This window comes from Gossypium hirsutum, chromosome A10 (assembly GCF_007990345.1).
Source record: "Gossypium hirsutum isolate 1008001.06 chromosome A10, Gossypium_hirsutum_v2.1, whole genome shotgun sequence".
In the NCBI taxonomy this organism is placed as follows: Eukaryota; Viridiplantae; Streptophyta; class Magnoliopsida; order Malvales; family Malvaceae; genus Gossypium; species Gossypium hirsutum.
This window is the reverse complement of record NC_053433.1, coordinates 106,867,929-106,878,419: the sequence shown is the minus strand read 5'-3', so window position 1 is coordinate 106,878,419 and position 10,491 is coordinate 106,867,929. Positions and strand designations below refer to the sequence as shown.

The following is a 10,491-nucleotide window of genomic DNA, read 5'->3' as shown; positions in this document are numbered from 1 at the left end:
GTGAATTTTTTTTACCATCTTTTTGTAATTTGTGATTTAATATTTCTATATTTCTATCACAATTTTTAATAAATTTATTTATTGATATAATATGTCCCATCTAATATACAAATATTTCTATCACGATTTTTAATAAATTTATTTATTGATATAATATGTCCCATCTAATATATAAATATTTCTATCACGATTTTTAATAAATTTATTTATTGATATAATATGTCTCATCTAATATACAAATATTTCTATCACGATTTTTAATAAATTTATTTATTAATATAATATGTATCTAATATACAAATATTTCTATCACGATTTTTAATAAATTTATTTATTAATATAATATGTCCCATCTAATATACAAATATTTCTATCACGATTTTAATAAATTTATTTATTAATATAATATCAATAAAATCTTTCTTGAAAATGTGTTAATTATATGAATAAGTGAATATTTTAATATTTATAGGAATAAATATTAAATTTATACATAAATATTGATCAAACTTATAATTTGATACATAAATTTTCATTTGGTGTTATTATATAAATGAAACTTAAATTGCGGTTCATATGTATGTATAAAACTTTGATTTATTTCAATTGTACATGTTTGAAAGAAATAAATACATACATCTTTTTGTCATATTGAATTATTATAATTGTGTGTATGTAATATAATTGAATAATTATAAAATGTGTTAAGTTTGAGCATTGTATAAGTTAGTAATGTTTTAATTATGTAATTGAATAATTCATCTCGTTATGTGCACAAGTATTTAAATGTCCATGATAGTAGCTAGTAATTTTTTTTTGGAAGAGAAATTATAGCTCTAATTAATTTATATGGAGGACAAATTTGGAAATATCTGCTAAGGTAGGTCTCTCTCCATACTTGGTATGATTTATACTGTTGTTTGTTTTGTGTTATAATTTGCGGAGCATTGAAAAATTATATAATTGATGGTCATGCCACTAGTAAGATCATTGTGGAGCCTTAGTCTATAAAATATTACTTTATTATAGTAACTGCAGTTATAAGCAATTAAAACAATAACCGACCTTCTCTCCAACCTTATTTTAAATATTTTAAAGATTCAAAGTATATAGGCTGGAAACCTGACGGGTTGCCTTATATCGAGCTGTAAGATATAATGGATCCTCCCTAGGTGTAACAACGCCACGTATGATGAATCTTAAAAAATTCAAAAAGACTTGAAAAAAGTCCTATCGAGCTCATTTACTATTGAATATTTATTACCATGTAGCTTGCTTGTCCAAAGCAATTAAAACAATACATGACCTTCTCTCCAACCTTATTTTAAATATTTTAAAGATTCAAAGTATATAGGCTGGAAACCTGACGGGTTGCCTTATATCGAACTGTAAGATATAATGGATCCTCCGTAGGTGTAACAACGCCACGTATGATGAATCTTAAAAAATTACTATATTCAAATTACTATTTTTTTATATTAATAATGTTTGATTTTAATATTTAATAATTTTAAATGTCTTTAAAAGTTATAACTAATTTTTATCAAAATAGTATTAATATTGATCATTACTTAAATAAATTACATAACTTACATAACTCATATAACTTACATAATTTACATAGCAACTTACATAACTCACATAACTTACATAATTTACATAACTCACATAACGTACATAACAACTTACATAACTTAACTAATACATGTAGTGTAATCTAATAATTTCCTTAAAAGCATATAGTTTAAAGTTCATATTTCATAACTTACATAATCTACATAACTTACATAAAACATAAAAATATATCATATCAAGACTTACATAATAAACAACTTACCTGTGTAATTTATTGTCAACTTTAGAATTCAAGAACTACGAAATGGATAGGAGTTGGATGAAATTGTCAAGGGTAAGCAACGCCTATCGAAATGGAGTACAAACTTTTTTGAATTTTGCATTTCAAAATGCAAGCCAAGAGAATATGATTCTTTGCCCATGTAAGAAGTGTGGCAACATCAATTGGCATACTCGTGAAGTTGTCTACGAACATCTAATTGTTGATGGCTTTATTCGAGGGTATAAAATGGATTTTCCATGGAGAGTGTACATCTAGTGGAACTTCTTCAACGATTAATCCGACCTATCCTGATACTGATTACCATCAGTATGTTAGACAAGATGACATGGAAGGTATGTTGCGGGATGCATTTAATATGCACAGTCATAGTGAGTAATCGTTTCCACCTGACTTTATTGGATCCGATGATTGTAATATTGGTGGAAATGTTTTTGGCGAAACGGGAACAAGTGCACCTTATGAGGAGCCAAATGAAGAAGCGGCGAAGTTCTACAATTTACTTAATGAAATGAACGAAGAATTTTACGAGGGATCAAAATATTCGAAATTTTCCTTCTGCATTCGTTTATTTCACTTAAAATGTTTGGGAGGGTGGACTGGAAATTTTTTTACAATGCTGCTAGAGTTTCTGAGAGAGATGTTTCCTTTTGCAAAAATCCCCCAATCTTGTCAAGATATGAAGAGACTAATAAAAGATTTGGGCCTTGGGTACGATAAAATTCATAGTTGCCCAAATGACTGCATGTTGTACTGGGGTGATCAGAAGAACCAACAGTGTTGTAATGTTTGCGGCAAATCTCGTTGGATGAATGGGAATACAGAAGATGTGAATGCGGATGAAGGTGGGGCATAATTAAGAAAGAAGCCAGTCAAGGTTTTGCGATACTTTCCCCTAATACCAAGACTTCAAAGGTTTTTCATGTCGTCAAAGACGGCCGAATCTATGAGGTGGCATAATGATCAACGGACCGATGATGGATTATTAAGACATCCTGCGGATTCTTTAGCTTGGAAATCATTTGACATGAAATTTTCAAGCTTTGCAAGTGATCTTCGAAATGTGAGGCTTGGGCTAGCAGCTGACAGCTTTAATCCATTTAAAATCATGAGTACTTCGTACAGTACTTGGCCTGCGGTGCTTGTTCTTTACAATTTGCCTCCATGGATTTGCATGAAGCAATCTTCGTTTATTTTATCAATGATTATTCCTGGAGAGAAAGGTCCCGGAAATGATATTGACATCTATTTGCAGCCACTTATTGAAGAGTTAAAACAATTATGGTCAGGTGTTGAAACATACGATGTATTAAGAAAATAGAACTTTTATTTACGTGCAGCTTTATTATGGACAATTAATGATTTCCCGGCTTATGCTAATTTATCGGGTTGGATTACTAAAAGACGTTATGCTTGTCCTTGTTGTGCTGCGCAAACTTGTTCGAAGTGGTTGTACAATGGGAAGAAGTTCTCTTACATGGGCCATCGTCGGTGGTTAGATGGAAATCATAAATTTAGATTTCAGAGGACTCTATTTGACGGTACTGAAGAGTACAGAGGAGCTCCTCAGCAGACCGTTGGATCTGAAATCTTGTTTATGTTAAAAGATATCAACTTCAGTTATGGGAAGATGAATCAACCACCTAACACGCAATCAAAGAGAAGATCGAGGGATGAATTCGATGATGAATCTGACGAAGAGGATGATCCTAATGACGCAGACTTATGGAAAAAAAGAAGTATCTTTTTTAGTTGCTTTATTAGGAGCATAATATTTTATGCCACAATCTTAATGTCATGCATATTGAGAAGAATGTCTGGGGGAACATAATTGGGACAATTTTGAATATCGATGGAAAATCAAAAGACAATCTTCAGAGTCGACTTGATTTAGTTGACATGAGAATTCGGCGTGATCTTCATCCTCAAGTACTTCCGAATGGAAAATATCGGTTGCCACCTTCTATTTTTTCAATGTCAAAGGAAGAGAAAGAGGTGTTTTGTATGGTGTTGAAGGATATAAAGGTCCCAGATGCATATGCGTCAAATATATCTCGATGTGTGAGTCTTAAAGATCGAAGATTATATTCATTAAAATCACATGATTACCATATCTTGATGCAAGATTTACTCCCAGTTGCTCTACGGTGCTGCATGTCAAAAAATGTGACGTCCTGTATAATTGAACTATCCAATATAATGAAAGCTATTTGTGGTAAAGTTTTGGATGTTGAAGAACTTAAGAAAGTACAAGATCGAGCTGCTTTGACTTTATGCAATTTGGAGAAGATCTTTCCACCTTCCTTCTTCACTATTATGGTGCACTTAGTAATCCATCTCCCTCACGAAGCAATACTTGGTGGACCGGTTTTTTATCAATGGATGTATCCAATAGAAAGGTGCTAATTTATTTGTCAAGTATTTATTTATTCACGTCTATACATTTAGTTACAACTTTTGATAAATATTGTATATCGTGTTTAGATTCCTAAGCAAATTGAAATCTTATTGTCGCAATAAGCGTTATCCAGAAGGATCAATTACTGAAGGCTACTTGGCAGAGGAGTGCATGACATTCTATTCTAGATATTTAGAAGATGTTGAAACACCATTGAATAGACCAAATAGAAATGCTGGGCTCAATGATCATAACTTGGCCGAAACTTATTTATTCCAAAGTTATGGGGAACCAATCGGCAAAGTTGAAATTGCAGAATTAGATGATATATCGTGGATACAAGCACATCGATATGTACTTTTTCACCATGATTTAGTTGAACCGTTACGCAAGTAAGTTCTAAAATTTCCTCACATATTCGTCGTTTTGATTTGTTTATCTTCTAACCAATTACACTTTTTTTTTAACATAGTGAGTACAAACAAATTTTGAGATCTCGTGCACGCTCACGAAGATTGCAACATCGAGAGATTAATAAGTTATTCACAGAATCTTTTCATGAATGGTTAAGTCAAACGGTACGTAACTAAAGTTAATAAGTTACATATAATCCCAAAATTTAGTTAATTATTCAATTTACTTTCGATTTAATAGGTTTGAAGTGGAAAGGACGTCCATGACGAAGTTAAATGGCTTTCCCAAGGTCCGAACAGAATAATAAAAAGATATAGTGCCTTCCTCATCAATGGATACAGATTTCATACAAAGTATCGTGAGAGAATGAGGAGAACTCAAAATTGTGGAGTTGTTGTTAATTCTTCAATTACAAGTTATGCTAGTGCTAGGGACAGTAATCCGGTTGAGGGTAATGTAGAGTATTACGGACTTCTTACCGACATTATTGAGTTGGATTACTATGGCAGGTGGAAAGTTGTCTTATTTCAGTGTGATTGGGCTGATGTTAATACTGCTCGAGGAATTAAAGAAGATCAATTTGGTTTTACAATGTTAAATTTCTCTCGCTTGATTCACACTGGACAACAATTCATGGATGAGCCATATGTATTTTCCTCTCAAGTGAAACAAGTTTTTTATTCGAAAGATCCAACTGATGAGGGTTGGTATGTTGTACTCCGGAACACCCCTAGAGACTTGTTTGACATGGGTAATGGAAATAGAGATGACATCATCGAAAGATCAGAAACATTACCTTTTCTAGAACAAAACTTAGATGAAAATATCCCTAGTACTAGTACACAACATCAATGGGTTTGACATGATGTGGATGAAGATATTTACGAATAATGATGTAATATTATAATTTTAATCTTTGTCATGTTATATAATTTAACTATTTTATATGTACTACTATTGTTGTAATTTGTTACTAAAACTTTAAATATTTTATGTGTATTGCAGGAAAAATGCGTAGAAGAAGATTACGAGATTTAAGTATTGTCCAGAATACTCCAAATTCGGAAGAAGGAAATAGTGAACAACAGACAGTTGTTGGATCTTCGAATGTGCCGGAGACACTTGATGAGCCTGAAGAATTTCAAAGTAATGTTATGTTCATTTTACATGTGTTGACTTTTATTATTGAATTATTTGTCAATTTTAATATAATAATAGTATATCATTTTTCAGCTGAAAGTGGTGGGACACGCAGAGTTCGAGGACGTACGCTGCTTAGAGATTTATACGACTTAGATCCTGTCGAGCGTCTTAAAGTAAGTAGGAATACTCATGGTCAGCTTGTTGGATCTGAAGCTCGACTTTTAGCAGGCTATTTAGGCATTTTAGCACGAAATGCAAATATGTTACCTATCAACTACGAATCATGGTATCACATGCCTGATAGCAACAAAAATCAGGCTCTCGCTAATATTAAGGTAACAAAATGTGAATGTAATTTATAATACTTTGGTTTAAGTTTCATTTATATTTACATTCTAAACTTATGTTTTTTTAGGAGAGATTTACTTTAGAAGTCTCCGATGATTATATCAAGAAGGCATTAGGTAAAAGATGGAGAGACAATAAAAGCACTTTAAAGAAACAATATTTTAAGAAAGGCATAAGCCTCGAGGAAAAATTGAGAAATGTCCCGCCGGGAATGCTGAGGTATTAATGGGAAGATGCGGTTAGATTTTGGAATTCAAAGAAAGGAGAGGTATTGCGTATTTCCAAACTCTTATATATAGTGTTTACTATATACGTAATAATAATTTTATTATGTAGGACCGTGAGCGAGTTGGAACAAGTAGCAGGCAAAAACAAAAATTCACGCACACGGCAGGGTCGAGAAGTTTTGCTTCTGTAGCTGAGGCCGAGGTATTATGAATTTATTAATTCTTTCAAATATTAATAACTTTCTATTATTAAATAATATTTTTACTACTATATTGTAGGAAGTCAAATCCGGACAAAAAGTTGGATGCCTTCAGCTTTTTGAGATTACACATAGGAAGAAAGATGGATCTCCTATGACATTCGAAGCTGGAGAAATTATGGTATATTTACTTAATAATATTTGATTTACTCTAAATATTTATAATCTTTAATTATAATTGTTTAATTCAATTCATCATTAGTAGTTTTAAATAATGTTAAGTTATGTTGCATTCCTTTTTATTATATATTTCGTTTCTAACTCTTTAATTGATTTTTTAGGAGAAACTAAAGGAGAAGAAGGCAGAATATGAAGCGATTGCTTCAAGTGATAGTTCTGTTAATCTTGAGGACATTGATAACAGAATCATCACTGAAGTTTTGGGTCCTAAAAGGTACGGTCGGGTTCGATTTCAAGGATCTGGTGTTACCCCGACCCAATATTTTGGATCCGGCTCCCAGCAATACATGCCTTCCGGAAGTCAAGCTCAAGCTGAAGTTCAGAGGTTAAGAGACCAGATAGCTCAGATGCAAGCGAACACGGTTGAGCAAATTGCCGAGGTTCAACGAAAATATGAAGAACTCTAGCAACAACTTAGAGCGGAGGCAGTAGAGAGGGAGGCAGCAGCTGCAGCGAGAGAGGCAGAGGCACGAGCGATGGTAGCAGAGCAGAGCAAGAAGTACGATGACCTCCAGCTACAGCTTCAGCAGATGATTCATATGTTTCAGCAATCGCAAAAGCCGTCATCTTAGACATTAGTTTTCTTATTGTAAGAATGTTTTTAAGTTTTGTCACGTTTAACATTATTGTAAGAATATTTTAAATTATATTTTATTTATTAATTATATCATATATCTTTAGTTAAATTTAAAGTATCATTTAGAATTAATGTTTTTGGTTGTATTTTTTATGCTAAATTTGCTGTTTTTGGCTTCATTTTATACTATATTTGTTGTATTTGGTTGGATTTTAATGCAGGAAGGGCTGGATATTGGTGAAAAAAAATATTGCAAATCTGCTAAAATTAGCGGCGTTTGTGGAAAAAGCGCCATTAAAAGACGTGACTTTTAGCGGCGCTTTTCCCACAAACGCCGCTAAAAGACGTGACTTTTAGCGGCGCTTTTCCCACAAGCGCTTTTTTCACAAACGCCGCTAAAAGCCGTGACTTTTAGCGGCATTTTTTTAATAAACACCACAAAAATTTATGGCATTTCCTTTTGCGGCGTTTTAAAAAGCGCCGCTAAAGGCTAAAAAAAGCGCCACTAAAAGTCTATTTTCTTGTAGTGAACTCTATATAAAAGATTTTACTAATTAGCATATGCTATTTGAACTTTGTCTATTTAGCAACATGCAATAAATTAACAGTTTTAATCAAATAGATAACATGTTCAAAGCATTTTTAGGAAAGAAAAATTAGTTAATACCTGGAGCTATATACCCGTAGGTTCCTGCAAGTGAAGTCCAGTTGGAGGAGTCAGGCTTTAAAATCCTTGCAGTGCCAATATCAGATACACGAGCTTCATAGTCCAAATCCAAGAGAACATTGTTGCTAGAAATGTCTCGATGAATTATAGGTTGTGAACGGTCGTGATGCATATAAGATAGAGCATTGGCCAATCCTTTAACAACATTTAGCCTCCTCTTCCAATCCAACTCCTTTGCCTGTTCATTGTTGCTTAAGACCATTTTCAAACTCCCCCTTTCTAAAAACTCATAAACCAAAAAAGAATGCTTTGGATGTGAACAAAAGCCATACATTTGCACAATGTTACGGTGCCTTATTTCTAGTAAAGCAATAATCTCGCTTTCAAAGGCTTTCAAGTTGTTGTTGAGCATACTGTCTTCAGATTGGTGAAGCTTCTTCACTATAACCACTTGACCAGTTGGTAATGCAGCTTTATAAACAGTTCCATATCCTCCCGGACCAATGCAATAGTTGGAGCTGAAATCTTCAGTGGCTTCAATGATGCCGTCGTGGAGTATTCTTCCATTAAATCCCAATGTTGTGAAAATATCTCCATGTTGTTCTTCCCTTGGCGATTTTATGGCTGGAGTCTTCTTGTAAAAAGCAAGGAAACTTCCAACCAATATAAACAACAAAAGTATACCACCAAAAAGTGGAAGCACAACTAAAATGATGAGTTTGGTACTTTTTCTATGACCATGATTGGCTTGAGAAAGCATAAAACAAGGCGTTAGTCCAGTGGCATTACCGCATAGGCCTTTATTGTTTCTCAAGGTATCAAACGAAGCCTCATGAAAAGCCTTAAGATTTGGAATAGGTCCTTCGAATTGATTGAAAGATATGTTCACAAATCTCAAACCACGCAAATCATTAAAAGGTTCTAGGATGGAACCATTAAGCATATTGTGAGAGAGGTTCAATACTTCCAAGGATTGTAATTTTCCAAACTGTTGTGGGATGCCTCCAACAAGTGAATTCTAACTCAAATCTAAACGACGAAGAGGAGTAATGTAGCTTATTGAAGATGGAATGCTCTCTTCGAGATTGTTCTTGCTCAAATTCAAATTCCATAAATTTGAGCATTTCCAAGATCATCAGGAATAGGCCTACTTAAATTGTTTGATGCCAATTCATGTTGTTCTAGTTTTGAAAGAAGGCTAATCTCTGATGGAATTTTACCGGAAAATTGGTTACCACTTAGTAAAAGACGGTTCATCATTGTCAATTTTCCTAGTTCCTTGGGGATCTCACCGATTAGATGATTTGAAGAGAGATCAAGTACATGCAATTGAGTTGCGTGTCCCAACTCAAGTGGTATCTTTCCGGTAATGTTATTATTGGCGATTACTAAGCCTTGAAGGTTATGGCAATGGCTCCACTTGGGAGAAATTTCGCCATAAAATCTTTTACCACTTAATGCAATGAAACTCAAATTTGGATAGACACCAAAAGCTTCTGATATATTACCGGTCAAGTGGTTTCCTTCAAGCCTAACTCTATATAAGCTTTTGCAATCTCTCAAACTTGATGGGATCTCACCTGTCAGATTATTACTCATAGCTCCAAAATATGTGAGTGATCCACCTATGCATATATTCTCAGGAAATGAACCAGTGAGATGGTTATGCCCAAATTGTAAATGTTGCAAATAAGTGAAATTGGTAAACGTTGAAGGAATTGACCCATAGAAACTATTGTTAGACAACTTAAGTTCAATGAGACATTTAAGCATGCCTACCTCTTTAGGTATCAACCCAGAGAACTTATTTTGGTGAAGAGAGAGAGTAAATAAGTTGGTCAAATTTCCAATGGAAGCTGGGATTGAACCAGAGAAATGATTCTCACGCAACACAAGTTCAGTGAGAGATTTAAGCTTCCATAGCTCATGAGGTATTGACCCATGCAAATTACTGTGGAAGAAGTCAAGGAAGACAAGTTTAGAAAGGAATGGACCCATACAGTGAGCTGTTGTGGAGGTTAAGCCTAATCAAGTTAGGGAAGGAATGGAAGTTGAGATTATGAAGTGTACCTTTCAATCTCAAACCATACCCTGTGCGGCTTAGATTGGTGATGCTTCCAACCTTATCGCAAGTGATTTCGACCCAGTTGCAATGGCTGCTTCCGACCCACAAAGAAGAGAGCATAATTTGGGTGGTGTTGTAGAAGAGCATCAGCTTCTGTAGAAGATACGGTGGATGAAGAAGAGAAAACACGGGAAGATAAAAAGAAGAGGAAGAAAATGAGTTTGAATGGTAATAAGAAAGAAGCAATAGCTTTGGTTGATAGTTCAAATTAAGGATCTTTTGCTGTTAACTGGAATGAAGAACATTGCGTATCCTGGAGAGGTATATTTAGAACAATGTTAGAGCAGTTTCAATCAC

General features: G+C 33.9%; 1 protein-coding gene across 1 annotated transcript; it reads right to left on the bottom strand.

Annotated features, from left to right (window-relative positions):
* Nucleotides 1–9,170: 9,170 nt before the first annotated feature.
* On the bottom strand, nt 9,171–10,067 carry LOC107895434 (probable leucine-rich repeat receptor-like protein kinase At1g35710). Its single transcript, XM_041078587.1, has one exon. It carries the CDS (start codon nt 10,065–10,067, stop codon nt 9,171–9,173), a length of 897 nt encoding a protein of 298 aa, XP_040934521.1.
* Between the last annotated feature and the right edge of the window lie 424 nt (nt 10,068–10,491).

Coding starts and splice junctions, on each gene's coding strand:
- LOC107895434 (XM_041078587.1), bottom strand. CDS start 10,067: ATGGGTCCATTCCTTTCTAAACTTGTCTTCCTTGACTTCTTCCACAGT.